The 18145-nt window shown below is 44.2% G+C and overlaps 1 protein-coding gene across 4 annotated transcripts in view; it reads left to right on the top strand.

Annotated features, from left to right (window-relative positions):
* The window catches only part of DNAH9 (dynein axonemal heavy chain 9), a 377141-nt gene that overhangs the window by 200499 nt on the left and 158497 nt on the right, over positions 1-18145 (top strand). For all 4 annotated transcript variants that reach the window (XM_063799007.1, XM_016932363.4, XM_063799008.1 and 1 more), the window contains 3 exons: positions 1839-2035; positions 11937-12099; positions 14470-14593. In XM_063799007.1, the coding sequence (XP_063655077.1) occupies positions 1839-2035; positions 11937-12099; positions 14470-14593 (484 nt within the window). Of the gene's footprint in view, positions 1-1838; positions 2036-11936; positions 12100-14469; positions 14594-18145 lie in introns of those variants that run through there.

Here is an 18145-nt window from a genome sequence, read left to right as displayed (position 1 = left end):
CACTTGAACTTTCAAATAGAGTTCCATGTGTGGGTCTGTGTATGAAGAGCACTGCCTTTTGATCACAGACCCAGATATATGAATATTGCCATTATCCTTCCCCAACAACATTTGAAATGCCAGCCTGAAGCACCCTTGGTCACACCACATCTTGGTATTGGTATCAAGGAAAAGTTGCCAGATTTTCACCAACAAAGCGATAAAATCCTGTTTCCACTATTCAAAGCTTAAGCTTCTCTGATTCATGGCCCTGTGTGATTTGGCATCACTATTAAGGAATCTTTGATTCACTGAGTTGGTTGATTTTCTCTCTGCCTTCTACACAGCACGGCTCTGATCATAAAATCACAGACCTGTTTTGTTCCTCAAAGAGTCTTTGTAAACCAGCCTTTTCAAAACTGCACTTTAGTTCCTCCTCCGCTAGATGGTTTGTGTCAATTGACTAATATAAGAACTGATTCCCAGGACGTTAGCCCATTCTCAAACAGGGTAAATGTCTTCCCACATCACATCCTCCATCCTCACGTGTTTTCCTAATAGCAAGAATAGTCCTCCTGCACTGCGTTTACATCTTATCCAAATGTCTGAGCATTTTTGTTATTGTCTGGCAAAGCCTGCATAGTTTAAAAGTTTTCTATAGTTTTTGAAATCACCTTCAAAATCTAATAACTTTTTTATTTTTAACTCTTTCCAGTCCTTTCTTCTTACACCCAGGCAGCAGCCCTGGTTTCTCTATAGATGTTACTGTCTTCCTCGCTTTCCCTATATTAGGTTTGGTGAATCTCGTCCCATAGGTTACAAGGCTTACCCTGCAGTGACTTATGCCCTGGGACGTGTCCCTGCTGATAAATAACACACTGGTTACCTCTTTCCCAGGTAGGTCTTCCAGTCTGAACTTTAGGAGGAAAAAACGACAGGTGCGGACAACTGCTCATGCTGGCATAACTTCCTATTTGTGTCTTAGAAAACCTATTCTTTCTCGGACTTTTCTCCTCGACAACCTTTCCTCTATCTCAAGTCTCAGGTATTTGGGTTTTGACAGGCAAGTAGTTCCTTTTTGTCTCCACTAACATGAACGTTAAAAAATCGGTCTTCTCTTCAGTACTTAGAGATACATTGGTGAAGAGACGCAGACTCCTTATCCTTCAAATGAATTGAGTTATACTGTACTATAACCAGCCCATATTTATTCAACATGGTAACATTTCTCCTATGGGTGAGATTTGACACACAGCCCGAAAGTATTGTAAGTAGGGAGTTCTACCATAAATGCGTTAAGATTACCGTAAATAAACCAGTCACCTGAGGGTGGCTAGTAGCGCATTCTTCAGAAACCAAGCCCTCTGGACTGAACCTATGAATTCAGGGCTGGCAACATACTTGTGTAATCTCACAGGAAAAGATGTTGGATGGCTTTGCTGCAGATTGAGGACCTAGATCTGTTGGAATGTACATGCAGAAAGTGAGGCGATTGGGCCACGATCCCCTTCATTCAATACTGGTGAAAGAGCCCCCACTTAGAGAAATCCACCCATCCATCCCCATCCATGCTTCTCACAGAAGCACTCTCTTACCGTGCTTGTGAGGAGGCCCCATCCCACCTCCCACTTCCCATCCTCAGTCCTTAAGGAATAACAAACATCACCTGAGACTTCATGGAGCTGGCAGATGGATGTTAAGCATCCACTTAAAAGGGCTTCTCAAGAGAAGGGCATGTTGGAAGTAGCACTGATGCCTAATTTCCAGGGAATGTGCAGAGCAAATCAGGTGCCTCTGCTCTGTGGAACCAGCCCCAGAAGTCAATAATGAGGGCCCTTATTCCTGTGTCTCTTCACCAGGATATTGAAGACCCTGTGGAGCAGACCCAAAGCCTGAACCTGTATTGTCACTTTGCAAATGGTATTGGGGAGCCCAAATACATGCCTGTACAGTCTTGGGAACTTTTGACCCAGACTCTGGTGGAGGCCTTGGAGAACCACAATGAAGTCAACACAGTGATGGACCTAGTTCTCTTTGAGGATGCCATGCGCCATGTGTAAGTGTGCTTCTCCTCTTCCTTTTCCTCAGTTGCTTCCTCTTCCCAATGACAGGGGTGTCATTCGGCTATTTGAGGTCACTTCCGTAAAGCCAGGTAAGGAGCTCCGGCTTCTGCCTTAAAGGTCAAGATGGCTGCTGGCAGAGCAGCTGCAGCTCCTGCCGCAGACCCTAGGGGGCAGCACAGTGCGGAGCTCAGGCAGGAATGGGTTCATTTCCAGGTCCGCCATTTGCTATCCCGGGCATAATCACTGTGACAGCAAGAACAGACTTGAGATCATAAAATGGGACCCAGAACAGCTCAGGACCTCCATCACCACCTTGTTATTAGTCCAAGGGCTATTTTAAAAAATGAGATAGGCTGGACAGGATGACTCATGCCTGTAATCCCAGCACTTTGGAGGCCGAGGCGGGCAGATCACGAGATCAGGAGATCAAGACCATCCTGGCTAACACGGTGAAACCCCATCTCTACTAAAAATACAAAAAAATTAGCCAGGCGTGGTGGCACGTGCCTATCATCCCAGCTACTCCAGAGGCTGAGGCAAGAGAATCGCTTGAACCTGGGAGGCCCAGGTTGCAGTGAGCCAAGATGGCGCCACTGCACTCCAGCCTGGGCGACAGAGCAAGACTCTGCCTCAAAAAAAAAAAAAAGAGAGAGAGATAGAGGGTTTGTGTTGAAGTGCATACATATTTCAAAAATTAAATATCCTTTTAGTGTTTTTGCTATCTAGTGAATCACTGAAAGTAATAACCAAGCCTCCAAGACAGTCTAGCCTCACACCAACACCATCCCTACCCTGCTTCTTACATTTCCCAATCTGAGACCCATTGCCAGCGCTCACTGCCCTCCAAAATCCTTCCACCTTCCCCCAGGGTACTCACGGTCTTAGCAACAATATCTGCTTCATTTCAACTTCTTTGAACTTTGCCTTTACTGCCAAATTCTAACTGATACCTGACTGACCCCTGAGTGGAGGAAAGCTGTTTTTTCTTCCCCATTCTATGTGCCCCAGGGCCTAGAGAGGAGTAAGTAACCTCCTTACCCCCAGTCCCCCACCCCAATGGCACATTTAAGTCCTTTCTTCTCTTACCCTTCAAAACCCCAGTTCTTTTGAACACAAGTCACCTGCCTTTCCTACTCATTCTTCCTCCTTGTCACTGTTATCTGCTGACAGTCAATCACTCCCCATCATCCGCTAATGGCCTTAGTCCCTGGGCACCCTTCCTCCTCACCCATGTCTCGACTCACTCTTGGCATCTAGCTAATAATTCTTTCTGTTCCTTGGCTTGCTTGGCTCCCATGGTCTTTTCTTCTAGCCCACCTCAGTTCTCACTCTCATGTTCCTATCATAGGAACCCACCTTCAAAATCCCAAGTTCAAACATCCCACTTTCTGACCTGTACCTGCCACCCTCCCACTTACCTGCTCTGGTCTTTCATTCAACTTCAAGACTTCATTCATTGGACCAACTACTTCCCTAGACTCCGTTATCTCTCCCCCTACCATGTCTTTACTTTCCCTTTTTTTAAATTTTATTTTATTTTATTTTATTTTATTTTATTGCTTTTTGAGACGGAGTCTCACTCTGTCGCCCAAGCTGGAGTGCAGTGGCGTGATCTCAGCTCCTTGCAAACTCTGCCTCCTGGGTTCAAGCGATTCTCCTTACTTTCCTTTTTAACCACCATAGACCCCATCACCCCAGTGCCAGCTCCCCTAACTTTCTTGTCATTGTATCCACAAAATCTCACTCGGGCTAGACCGCACTGTCTTTGTTTTTTTTCTTTTGTTTTGAGAGGGAGTCTCACTCTGTCACCCAGGCTGAAGTGCAGTGGTGCGATCTCAGCTCACTGCAGCCTCCACCTCCCAGGTTCAAGCCGTTCTCCTGCCTCAGCCTCTGAAGTAGCTGGGATTACAGGTGCCCACCATCAGGCCTGGCTAATTTTTTGTGTTTTTAATAGAGACAGGGTTAAACGATGTTGGCCAGGCTGGTCTCAAACTCCTGACCTAAGGTGATCCACCCGCCTTGGCCTCCCAAAGTGCTGGGATTACAGGCCTGAGCCACTGCGCCCAGCCCCCACTATCTTCTTACTCTACCCGTGCCCCTAAGCAGCTAGATACTGTTGAGGAAAAATATCCCACCATGTTGATTGTTTTTGCTCCAGATCTGCATCCATAAATATCAAACAGGTCTCAACATTGCTAGAAATTGTCCTCCTCTACCCTAAGCATGTTGCTTCTTTCACCATCCCGTGATAACTGCATTACACATTTTTCTTCTCTTTTCAAACTCCCAGTGCCTTATTCCCAGTTAATAAGAACATCTCTTATTTCACTGGGATAATGAAAGTGACAAGAAGAGAATCTCGCGTCTTCCCGTCATCAAATCTAGCAGCCTATGTGTATCCCTGCATCCCTCCCACAAGTCCTGCCTTCCCTACAACTTCAGTTCATGAACACCCCTGTCCCTACCTAAGTCTAGTCCCTACACCTGCGCCCTGGATCCCACCTCCTCTCACCTCGGTGACTTCACCTCTCGCTGTAATTATCTCCTCTCTCTCTCTCTCCTTCTCCCTCTCCTATTTTCTCTCTCCCCTCTTTTATCTTACCCCATCATTAATTTCTGGATTATATGCATCAGCATACAAACATGCTATGTTATCATTTATCAAAAAATAATAAACTATTCCTTGCCTCTTACATTCCTTTCCATCTACTACCCCCATTTCTCCGCTCCTATCTGCAACAACACTCATCCAAAACGTTGCCCATCTTTGTCTTACTTTCTCACTTCTGATTTCCTTCTCTGCCCACTTCTTAGCCCTTGAACAAAGCAGTGCTTATCATTGTCACCTCTGTAGTGAGGTGACCACACATCTTGCTGAAGTCAGTTGTCACTGCTAAGTCCTCGCCTATATTACATGACGCCCCTGTGGTCAATGATTAACCTCTGTCTGTTTACATCATCCACTCATCCAACATATATTTATTGATTAGATAATCTTAGGATAAGTGCCGGGATCCTAACCTCTAGGACACTGTGTGGAACCTAGCAGGTGCTCAGTAAAACTGCTTAGCATGTTATATGAGACTAAATCATGCAGAGGAAAACAGAGAGGGAAGGGGAGTAGAGAGGACTGAGGGTGATCCTAATTATAACTAGGGTCATCAGGAAGGCCTCCTTGAGAGGGTAGCATTTAAAACGACATGTAGCTCAACATAGAACTCTCTATGTGCCTTGTGCATAGTGCTTTGCATATATCATTGCATTTAGTTTTCACAAAAACCCTGAAGAAGTAAAGTTTTGTTATTGTCTCTATATTATAAATGAGGAAACTGAGACTGAGAGGAGAGAAGTTGCCTAAGGTCACACTCCTCATAAATAGGTAGAACTTGCAATAGTGCAATCTGGCTCCAGAGTCTGTGCTCTATACCATCATCCTATGAAGCTTCTTCAAATATTTTTTTGTATCCCCCTAATCTGATGTGAGCTCCTTGAGCACACAGACTGTCTTGCTCACTGCTGAAACCTTAGTATCTTAGACAATGCCTAGTGCATAGTAGGGTTCAGGAAATGAGGCATTAAAAGTTCAACCTGCCAGGCACCGTGGCTCATGCCTGTAATCCCAGCACTTTGGGAGGCCGATGCGGGTGGATCACCTGAGGTCAGGAGTTTGAGGCCAGCCTGACCAACATGGTGAAACCCCGTCTCTACTAAAAATACAAATTAGCTGGGCATGGTGGCAGCGTGCACCTGAAATCCCAGCTACTCGGGAGGCTGAGGCAGGAGAATCGCTTGAACCCAGGAGGCGGCGGTTGCAGTGAGCCAAGGTTGTGCCATTGCACTCCAGGCTGGGCAACAAGAGTGAAACTCCATCTCAAAAAAGAAAAAAAAAATTCAACCTTATGAAGCTCCAGTGAGTATTCTCTCTTCTCCTGAAGAGCCACCAGTATGTCTGTCATAGTCTTGGAATTGAGGCAAGTCTTTGTCCTTTAAGGGCGAATTTAATTTGAAAAAATTGTAAGTGATTCGATCAATGTGGCTTCCAACATGAGTGATCAAACTAATATTGTTTTTAGAAAAAAAAAAATAATAAGTACTGGCTACAAACACTGGCTTTCTTCCATAGGCTTATAAACAAACTCTGAAGTTAGTATCCAAAGAGAAGCCTGAGCCTCATTTAGCAATGGCAAAATAACTGGGAAAATGAACTGCCTGGAAGGGGACAATTCTGAAGAATAAAATGTATTTAGTTGTATAATTTCCCATACATTTGTTTAAAGACATCAACCACCCGTTACTTTATCCTCGCTCTGCCGTTCCCTCCCTTCCCTGGGGCTCATGGACCTCTCGTTGCTGCCTCTACCAACCAATAAAGCAGAAGGATTCCCCTTCTTAGATCAGAAAAAGGATACCAGGCAGTAAAGGTAGAAACACAGATAACCTAAGAGTGTGGGAAGACTCTATGGCCTCACATCGCTACACACACAGCACTCCAGAAAGGTACCACCTTCTGAGACGCAAAGTGGGAGTAGGGTGGGCACGGTGGCTCACACCTGTAATCCCAGCACTTTGGGAGACCAAGGCGGGATGGATCACCTGAGTTCAGGAGTTCGAGACTAGCCTGGCCAACACGGTGAAACCCCATCTCTACTAAAAATACCAAAAAACTTAGCCAGGCATGGTGGCGGGCACCTGTAATCCCAGCTACTCAGGAGGCTGAAGCAGGAGAATCACTTGAACCCAGGAGGTGGAAGTTGCAGGGAGCCAAGATCGTGCTGCTGCATTCCAGCCTGAGCAACAAGAGTGAAACTCCATCTCAAGAAAACACACAGACAAAAAAAAAAGTGGGAGTAGGACAGAGCAGACGAGGAAGGAGACTGTGTGTACCCTCCCAGGAACTCACAGGTCCAGGGATCCAAGGCGAGAACCTATTTTTATAATAACTCCATCCAGCTGTTTGTTCTCACCACTCAAGCTCGCATCATCTTTTTTGTTAGAGTCCCCTACACCCTTCCCCAGCTTTGCTGCTCTCCCTTTCTGCAGCTTTGATGCTGAACTCAGTAACAGAGCACTGTGTAGTGGTTATGGACAAAAACCAAACTAAAGTTCAAATCCTTGTTCTGCCACAAATTGGTTGGGATGCTTTGGGAAGGATGCTTAACCCCCAAGCCTAAATATCCTCACCTGGGAAATTAGGATATTAAGAATGCCTGCATCGCGGGGTTGTTGCTATCTATGCAAAGTGCTTTGCAGTCAGTAAATATTAAAGTCTTTTTTCTTTGTGCTATTGCCTTATTTCCTTAGTAGTACCACTTTTCTACTGACTTTCGTCACCACTTCAGCAGATTCTTGTTCTGCTTTTTCTTCAAGCTTTAAACCAGATCTTTTCCCCCGCTTTTGGCATCATCTCCATTCATCTTTTTCTGTCTGTTTTTCACTCCCACATATATTTTCTTCTCTTAGAATCACTTAGCAATCATTAACAACAACAACGACAAACCCTCAGATGTACTTCTTTTGTGCCCTGAGAATCTTACCCATTCTCTGGGGGGGGGGGGGTGCGCTCGCACACACGCACATGCGTGTCTAGTCCAATAAATCAACTTCCTCCAGCTGTGCGGTGGTGCATCTTCAGCTTTTGTTTTTAATCTCTCAGAAATTCAGTAATGGACTTAACTTAGACTGCCTTGGTTTTCTGGCCCAGGAGCACTTTAGAATATTGATCTTATTTTTAAATTTTGTAATTTAAATGCAGAGTTCTTTGCCCTCATCAGAGGTTGGTAATGAATCCCCAGCTGGAGTCCGGTGCTGACGGTTGCAGACTTAACCACACTTCTCTGGAAACTTCATCACAAACGATGCATTTCCCATTGAGATATTGAATGGCATGGGCCATGCTAAGCTGAGTTCAGGCCTTCAGAATAGGGCTGGGGGGTTGGGTGACCCAGAGAACCCAGCTGGACTCCAACTCCTCTGACTCCTCCTCCATGCCTGCCTCTCTCTTTCCTCCACTAATCCTTTCCTGCCCCAACTTTTCTGAATCAGGAGAGAGGGCCTGGGTATCTTAGCACCATGGCTTCTCCCTTCATCAGGCACCATCTCATGCAGACACAAAGCAGATAACCCCTTGCACCCAGCGTAATGAATCATTGCGTACATCACCCCAAATGTGGAGCTCGTATAAGGCATGGGTTGTTCTGTTTATATTTAACAAAAATGTATTAGATACCTTCAATGTGCTATCACTGCAGAGAATACAAAATGAGTATATGTACTCTTCAGACATCTAGAAATTACAGTTTCATAGGAAAGCAAGAGAAGTGTAAATCTATCTGATATAAGACAGTATAAGTTTCACAATTAAATAATTAAAGTGGAAAAGTAAAATCATAAAATTACTGAATGTAGGTCAATAAATAACTCCTGAATATTTAAGTCAAAACATTTTAACTACATAAAATTTAGTAGTTAACCACATCCAACTTTAAGACATAAAAATATTTGTATATCTGAAACATCTTTAAAAAACTGGAAGATAAAGGTGAGAAATTGGAGGATAATTGAAAACATACATAAAAGGGTTTCACAAATTGAGAGAAACACTTCAGTTGAAAAGCAGGCAATGGGCATGAACAGAAAGTTTACAAAACAAAAATAATAAAATGCTTCATAAACATTTAAAAATGTTCAATTCCCTAGAAACCAAATAAATAAAAATAAAAACAGTAATTTTTCCACCATTAAATTGGCAAAGATTGGCCAGGTGCGGTGGCTCACGCCTGTAATCCCAGGGAGGGAGGCCTGGCGGGTGGATCACAAGGTCAGGAGATCGGACCATCCTGGCTAACCTGGTGAAACCCCATCTCTACTAAAAATACAAAAAATTAGCCGGGCGTGGTGGCAGGCACCTGTAGTCCCAGCTACTCGGGAGGCTGAGGAAGGGGAATGGCGTGAACCCAGAAGGCGGAGCTTGCAGTGAGCCGAGATCGCGCCACTGTACTCCAGCCTGGACGACAGAACGAGACTCTGTCTCAAAAAAAAAAAAAAAAAAAAAAAAGTTCTTTGGGGGCCAGGAGTGGTGGCATGCAAATGTAATCTCCGCTACTTGCTACTCGGGAGGCTGAAGCAGGAGAATTCCTTGAACCTGGGAGGCAGAGGTTACAGTGAGCTGAGATCCCACCATTACACTCCAGCCTGGGCGAGAAAGCAAGGCTCCGTCTCAAAAAAAAAAAAAAAAAAAAAAAAAAAATTAGATGTAAGATTCAGTGTCAACAAGGGTTGGGGGCCAGACTCCTACACACTGCTAGCAAGATTTCAGAGCAGCAAGCGCACCCCACAGGAGACATGGGGCAATGAGGAACCACAAACGTTTAGTTTATTTATGTTAATTGTGAACAGGTCATCAGTACATGCAAGAAATTTGCAGAAATAAGAAACTTCAAACCACAGAGGCTCAACACAAGCTCTGTAACTTTATATACACTCACATGTTGTTCATGCGTTGAACCCCACCCACCAAAACCCATGTCCAGAGTTTCTTCCAAACTGGAGCTAGCTAGACCTTATGTTGCTCCACCCTACTTAATTTGAATATGGCATTTCTAATCATAACATCATTAACACAGACAGGAGCACAGGATTGTAGCCCATTCAATTCAATCTCAAACGTATCCTCTACTCTATTTGGCCAAACTTTACCCGAGTTCTTTTTTTTTTTTTTTTTTTTTTGAGATGGAGTCTCTCTCTATCATCCAGACTGGAGTGCAGTGGAGCGATCTTGGCTCACTGTAACCTGTAACCTCCGCCTCCTATGATCAAGAGATACTCCTGCCTCAGCTGCCCTAGCAGGTGGGATTAAAAGCACTCGCCACCACGCCTGCTAATTTTTGTGTTTTTGTGGACACAGGGTTTCACCATGTTGGCCAGGCTGGTCTCGAACTCCTAACCTCAGGTGATCCCCCCACCTTGGCTCCCCAAAGTGCTGGGATTACAGGCATGAGCCACCGCACCTGGGCCCCAAAGAACTTTTTATTGCTACAAATGTTTCACGCATCCAGACTGAAATCTTGAACCCTCTCCAGATGGGGTTTCACCATGTTTCCCAGGCTAGTCTCAAACTCCTGCCCTCAGGTGATCCTCCCGCCTCAGCCTCCCAAAGTGCTGGGATTACAGACGTGAGCCACCGCTCCCAGCCCGAGTTCCTATTCTCACACTCTTTTGGTCCCCAAATCACCAATACCTGTTGTCTCTTCTTCCAAAAACATTTCTCTAAAGCAGCTTGATCACTGTGTTACGTAGCCCTGAATTTGCTGACTTAACACATCCTAATTCAACTAACACATCCAGTATATTCAAATCCTCCAATATAGCAGATCCACCTTTTGATCAATTCTACCCAGGAAAAGTACATATTGGTGCCGTCATTCTGCGCGGCAGTCTCTAAAGACTGTCTTACTGTTTGGCTCAACAGTTTTACTTCTAGAACTTATCCTGAGGATATAATCAGAGATATAAACTTAAAAAATATATACAGTGTTATTTATAAATGGAAAATGTTGGAAGCAACATACATATCCAAGAGCAGGCTATTACAGACAGGCAATTTATTCTTTCCTTATTACCAACACAATGTTGGTATTCTACACAATACCATTCTACCATCAAAAGTCTGGTTTAGCTGAATTTTTAATGGCTTAGGGAAACAATCACAGTATATTGCTAAATGAAAAAAAAAGTTTTCAAAAGACTGTGTTCAGTATACAACATGAACTCAATTTTTAAAATACACATAACAGAAATATATTGACTTTTCAGGTACAACCAATGTATGTACAAACATATATACTTATAAAAATGCAGACGGACACTAGAAAAAAGTCTAGAAGGACCTATAATTCACGTCAGTAGTGTTTATTGCTAAATAGTAGAACTGTGGATTTTTTTCTGTATTGTACGCATTTTATACAATGCAGAGCCATTGTTTTAAAGATGAGAAAAGGAGAAAATCAGGGTTCTTTTTATAAAGGGTGTAGCACCTTGCATAAGGTATATGCATACTGCCGAGAGGGGTTAGACACACGATTGGAAGCGGATCCTGGAGGAGAGGCTGATGGAGGGTGGCCTTTGAGGAAGGGCTGGAGGGCAGGAAGAGTGGTTTCCTCTTAAGAGGATGAGGTCTGGAATAGTCTTCCATTGCAAGGAAGGGGGCAAGGAGAGAGGAATATGGGCACTGAGAGAGGTGAGCAGTAAGGCTGTGAAGGGAGGAATCCAGAAGCCAGGGATGCAGCTGTCTTACCTATTGATAATAAGAACCCACAAACCTTCATTACAGGGTCATCGACGCCCAGGAAGGATTGAAGAAGGGAGACAGAAGAGTTCTGTCCGGGCTCCCTGTTTCTCTCCTGCTGACTTTGGTTTGGCTTCTCTTCTTTCCTAAGAGGAACCAACTTCTGCTCCTGCCTTGTCCTCCAGCCTTTCCTAAATTTTTTAAATTGTGTGTTTTCAACTGTTTCGCTTTTTCCGTCCCCTCTTCTTGCCCAAAAGAATTGAAGTGGGAGGTGTGGCAGGGTCAGGTATGGTGCGGAGAAGAGCAAAAGCAATCCTGAGTCCCTTCCCTATCGCATCACTCATCCCCTGCAATCCTGCTCCCTTCCATGGGCTCCCCCAGGCTGTCCCTAGTTCACTAGAGGCTGTGGCTTAAGGCAAAGCAATGGCAGCTTCAGTCAGCTCGGGCAAGAAGGTGAGGCCAGGTTTAGGGACAATCTAATAAATGTTTCCCACAGCTCAGCCTGTGACGTGCCTCCAAGGAAGGCCCCTGCTCCCACTCAAGCCTTTATACATGTTTCTGACTGCAGAAAGTCTGATCAAAGCAACATGTGCCTGCTTCCTTCTCTTTAGCTGCCATATCAATCGCATCTTGGAGTCCCCGCGGGGAAATGCTCTGCTGGTTGGTGTAGGTGGGAGCGGCAAGCAGAGCCTGACAAGGCTGGCAGCTTTCATCAGCTCCATGGATATCTTCCAGATCACACTGCGCAAAGGCTACCAGATCCAGGACTTCAAGGTAAAAGGTCAGGCAGCTGCAGGGAGGAGGCTCAGCTTCCCTCCAACCAGCCACAGTTCCATCATCCTTCACTCGTTCTCCAGTTCCCCTGTCTGGAGCCTCCCCTTCAATGTCTGTCCATTTCTGTCTTAGGTTCTGGGCTGGTGATGTGAATGACTTTTCTCATTAGACTCAGCCTGAGAACAGTGGCATTTCCAAAGTCTGCCTTTGGGAGACCTCAGGCGTCCTAGTTACGTCTGTGGGGCCTCCACTCTTGCTCAAATCAGAAGCACATCTGTATCAAATTCAGCACACAGCTCACTGGCAGTGGGAGCAGACAGATGGAATTCTGAAGGTCTGCTTGAGTTTCCTAAGAAATTCAGATTTTAAAAGACGGGTCAGTAACCACTGGCCTCTGGGACCTTCAGTGACATATCCTGGTTTCAGACAGCCAGCACTTGGAGGCTGGATGAGTACTCTGGAAAGTAAAGAAAGACACTATATACAACCTTCAGAGGTCATTGTGTCCAGTCCCCTTTGTTTTATCCATGGCCACAACAGTCTTGGTAGGAAGTCACGGTGTAACTTCTATCAGGAGGCTGCTCTTGCTCTTCCTGGAAGAACTCCAGCCAGCACTGAGCTAGTCCTACCCACTTGCCCTCATAATCTCTCAGCCAGTGACAGAAGAGGGAGGTGCTCACTTCTGCTCTAAAACCACAGCCCAGCCTCTCGACGACTGGCTGAATCTAAGGTCATACATCAAGTTCGTATTAGGTCTTTCTTTAGTGCTTCCAAAAAAGACATGATAGTGTGATAGGAATTACACATTTACAGAATGAGCTGAGACTGTGGGTCTCAACTCTTACTCTATATGGGAATCGCTGGGGATCTAGAAAGAATACTGATGCCTGTGTCCCACTCCCCAATATTCTGGTTTAACTAGTCTGGGGAATGGCCTGGGCATCACGATTTTTCAAAGCATCCCCAAGATGATTCCAATGAGAACTGAGAAACACTGTCTTAGATCACTTAGAGGATGCGGTGAGAACCATTGATCTAAAACAAAAATCAGTATATTTAAAGGGGAGCTATTTGGACACTAAGGTAGCTCTGTGGTAAAGAAATGAGTGGAGTTGTTAGAAATAGCTGTAAGTAATGTGAGAGAGAGAGAAAGGCAACATCAAGAACTGATGGCTGAGCTTGGGGAGGGTGATACACCAAAGGAACTGAGATTGATCAAGCTGGATAAGTTCAGAACTTGGCATCCTAGCCCAAAATGTCATCCATCTGCAGTTTTCAATGGATATAATTTCCTACAGGTGATTGCATTTGTGTGTGTGTGTGTGTGTGTGTGTGTGTGTGTGTGTGTGTGTGTTGCCCCAGTATATTTTTTTCAACATAAGTGTTTTGCTGGAGCTAGTCATAAGAACACAAGAGGCCGGGCACAGTGGCTCATGCCTGTAATCCCAGCACTTTGGGAGGCTGAGGGGAGTGGATCACGAGGTCAGGAGATCGAAACCATCCTGGCTAACATGGTGAAACCCCATCTCTACAACAAAAATACAAAAAATTAGCCGGGCGTTGTGGCACGCACCTGTAGACGCAGCTACTTGGGAGGCTGAGGCAGGAGAATCCCTTGAACCCAAGAGGCGGAGCTTGCAGTGAGCCGAGATGGTGCCACTGCACTCCAGCCTGGGTGACAGAGTGAGAATCCATCTCAAAAAATAAAAAATAAAAACTACAAGACCCTGCTAGCATAAGATATATTCATCCGCCATGCTGGTAGCCCCAAGTACCTCACTCTCAGTCAAGACCAAGAGCAATGGCTTGCCTTCAGGAGCAGGTCATTCAGTTGTTTGAGTCTTACATATAAGTAAGACATAAGACATACTTACTTATATGTAAGTAAGTCTTCCATATATGTAAGTAAGTCTTACATATAAGTATGTAAGTCTTACATGTAAGACTTGCATATAAGTAAGACACTTGTATGAGTCTTATGTATGTGTAAGACAGATAAATGGGGGACCACCTTTGGGCTTTGGAAAGCTGTAACCTCTTTGCACAAAGCAGGAGCTCCAGAAGCTTTACCCTAAAGCCTAATTTCTAAATCAGTGTAAGAGAGGTACAGGAGCTAGCATGGTTGTATGAATTAGAGGCCATTGCTATGTAATTTCTCTTGCCCACTTTTATTGGCACCAAAGCCTGGGAATGAGGCATAGTTTCCTGCCTGTCAGTGCAAGATAACCCTCCCCCAGCTTCCCATTGTCACCTTACTTTAATTCCCATTCAAGCAGTGAAGAAAACGGTTCCATTTCTAAAGAATGGGTTGGAGTTCTCTTTCAAGGAGGCCTTCTTTTCAGAGATTTCTGATATTGACCATTCCTACAGATGGACCTGGGCAGCCTGTGTCTGAAAGCTGGAGTGAAGAATCTCAACACAGTGTTTCTCATGACTGATGCCCAAGTGGCTGATGAGAGGTTCCTTGTGCTCATCAATGATCTTTTGGCATCTGGTAAGAGATTCCTTGCACTTGGTGTCACTGATAAATTCCCCCTGGAATCAGAGTTATACAAAGGTGAAGATTTTGTCCAGGGTGGGAAGAGTAAGGTCATAGTAATGAGGAAGAAAACTGACACAGACAAGGACTGGTTCATTGAGGTCCTTCTCAGCATTGATGCTGGGCCTGCTATCCTGGCTCTTTCATTCTTATTTCATTGCAAAACAGACAGTAATCGTGGAGCTCTCTTAGTGGGACTAGACCTGATGATGGGAAGAAGAGAGGGTTAAGAGCTTGGTGATGTGCTGTGGAGAGAAGGTGCTATTCCCTCTCTGTATCCAAATCAAAGAGAAACTAGAATGTGTGTAGTACTTGAGGAAGCTCAGGCATTGGCAGGAAGATACACAAAAAGAGAGCATGAGCATGCACGCATAAAACTTACACAGTAGGGCAAGATGAGGTTACCAATGTAATTAACTAGTGATTTACAACCTCATGAGAGCAAAGCGGAAGTTCCACATAGTTTTCCTTGGTCCCCAAAAAACTTGACAGAGAGTGTGAAGTGGCCTGTGATGCTGTCTGTGCAAGATAGGACTTCAATGGAAAGCTCAATGCTTGCTATTGCTATTTTATTGTCCTTCTTTATTTAGGAATTCAGTACGTATACCAACAATCCCCCACAAAGTGAAAACTCACGCCTATAATCCCAGCACTTTGGGAGGCCAAGGTGGGTGGCTCACCTGAGGTCAGTAGTTCAAGACTAGCCTGGCCAGAATGGTGAAACGCCATCTCTACTAAAAATACAAAAATTAGCTGTGTGTGGTGGTGCGCACCTGTAGTCCCAGCTACTTGGGAGGCTGAGGCAGGAGAATCGCTTGAACCTGGAAGGCGGAGGTTGCAGTGAGCTGAGATCACGCCACCGCACTCCAGCCTGGGCGACAGAGCGAGACTCCATCTCAATTTAAAAAAAAAAGAAAAAAGGAAAAGGTTATAAAACGAGATAAAGAGGCAGGGAGAAGAGATCAGTATGCTGGATCCCATCCTCTGACCTACTCTCTTGATGTAAGTTGGGTCTGTCTCCCCAGCTCTCTTATCCAGGGCAGTGGCAGCTCTACCGTAATTACTTTACGAACTCTCATGCCCCCAACCAGAGATATGGAGGCCATAGGTAACTGACAGTGGAACCTGGTGGTCACATCCCTGCTGTTGACCCAGCATTCAGCTGAGTCTTCCTCCTTTCAGTCTCATCACTCCAACCTCAGCTGTCCATCACCCCAGAGTAGGTATGACCTGGTTTATCTGTCTTACCCATCATTGCTTTTTATATTTCCTACCTCGTCTCTACCTAGAACGAAGTCTTTCATATTTGGAGAAATCCCAATAATCTGGCAATAAGCATCTTCCGTCAAAGGTATATTGTTCCTGGACACTGTTACAGATACGCTGTGTCCTGCTCAGAACCAATATCTCCAATGCTCTTCTGATGCAAGCGCGAGACTGAGACCGCAAAAGGCCCGTAATCCCAGCTACTTGGGAGGCTGAGGCAGGAGAATCACTTGAACCAGGGAGATACAGGTTGCAGTGAGCTGAGATCATGCCACTGCACTCCAGTCTGGGTGACTGAGCGAGACTCTGTCTCAAAAAAAAAAAAAAAAAAAATATATATATATATATATATATACACATACATACACACATACATCCAAGAATATAAGACAATATAATTCATAAATTATGCATTTATATAAATATGTGCATGTTTATATTAAAGAAAGAATATGCTTTCTTGGCTCTTAAACCAAATGCAGCATCTACAAAACCACCTCTTCATCTCAATTGAGAAAACAGTCAGTGTACAAATGTTCCTGAATAAAATTTCTGCCTCCAGACTTCCAGCATCTCAAAAGCCTTCTCTCTCTCCACACTCCATTCCCTGGCTCTGATTAAATACTGTTTAGTTTATAAGGTCCAAGGACCATGGTCACAAGTACCTTTCTCCATAGTCTATCTAGTATATATAGATATAGTAGTATATAGTCTATCTACTATATATTGTAAGTAATATATTTTACGATAGTTCCTGACAACCTCCAGGAAGTTCCTGGCTTTGGAATCATTGTCTGCTTCATATTTTGTGGCATTGCACCCCATGCCATCATGCTGTCATTTTCATGAAGAGCCACTGGTCCCTGGTCCAGAGCATGTACTAGCAGGCATTGTGAGCAACCTTTGGCTTCTTTCAGGTGAGATCGATGTCCCAGGTTTCCTCACTGTGCTGGCTGCTAGCGTTGCACTGATACCACCCTCATTCCCTTCCCTCCCTGCCCTGTTCAAGTTAGCTTTATATCAGAGAGTTTGCCTGCCAACTCTTACACCTTTTCTTCTCCAATGCCACAATTTTTTCCTTTCTTAAATGCAATCTCTTTAACATCTCATCACCTTCTGCAATAGTGTTTAATCTACAACATAGCCTCATCTTTTATTATTCTACTAAATAATGAGAGAAGGATCCAACTTCCCTCCTACCCCAAAGCTACCCTAAAGCCTAATTTCTAAATCAGTCTGAGAGAATACAGCTTTAGAGATGTCGGGCATGTTGCCAGCCTCACACCATTGTATTTCAATTGGCTCTAATCCAGCCAGGTCACCTTTTCCTAAAATAACATCTGAGACACAGAGTTGTCACATTTTCACCAATTGAAATTTTATTCCTCAATTAAGTATTGATAATTTTTCATTTAGAACGCAACTTTTTTTCAAGTGCAAACGAATTTCTAAAGCCCTCCCAGTGAAAATGCAATCAGCCGGCTCCAAAGTCATGGAGTTTTAGGCCCCATTTTAAGGCTTCTATATATTCTTTAAGAAAAAAAAAAAGGTAAAATTTGTGTATACATATTCAAGTGGAGATACAGTCAAGATGAACACTTTTGTCTTCTAACCCACCCCCTTTTTTTCTTAACCATTTCAACAGGGAGAATTAGAGTATATCTTGGTTCTAATTTTCCCTATCAAATAAGTAATTTCTGGCCAGAAAGTAACCGACTGCCAGTTCAGCCAAAGCTGCAGGGATGACGCAGAACCTCATTATCTCCCAACTTTTTCAACTTTGTGGGGTTATGCAATGACTCCACCCTTGGATAACATAGTAGGGACTAGGAAACCATAACTTAGACAACCTTGCAATTCACTCATCCCTCTGTAGTTATGTACAAGTCCTACGAGGTTGGATATAAAGGTATAGTGAATGCAGTTCTCTCCCAAAAACATCTCCCTTGGAAAACCAATGATCTCATGCCCTGGGCTGAGTTTCCTCTCACACTTCTTTATCTCACCATTGCATTTCTTGTTTTCCTGACACGATTTCTAAAATCAAACCATGATAGTAATTTGGCTTATGAATCCCACTTCTGACACGAACTATAGCATTTCAGAACCCATCTTTATGCCAGTTGTATCTCAGATGGATTATAGATGGACATGAAGAAATCTTACACACAAAGCAAAAATATTAAATTAGGTTCCTGGTTTAATTAGCAAAAGATACATAACTGTATAAGAACTAGAGTG

This window comes from Pan troglodytes, chromosome 19 (genome assembly GCF_028858775.2).
Source record: "Pan troglodytes isolate AG18354 chromosome 19, NHGRI_mPanTro3-v2.0_pri, whole genome shotgun sequence".
Classification (NCBI taxonomy): Eukaryota; Metazoa; Chordata; class Mammalia; order Primates; family Hominidae; genus Pan; species Pan troglodytes.
Note: the sequence above shows the minus strand (reverse complement) of the source record. Positions and strands in the feature narration are given on the sequence as shown.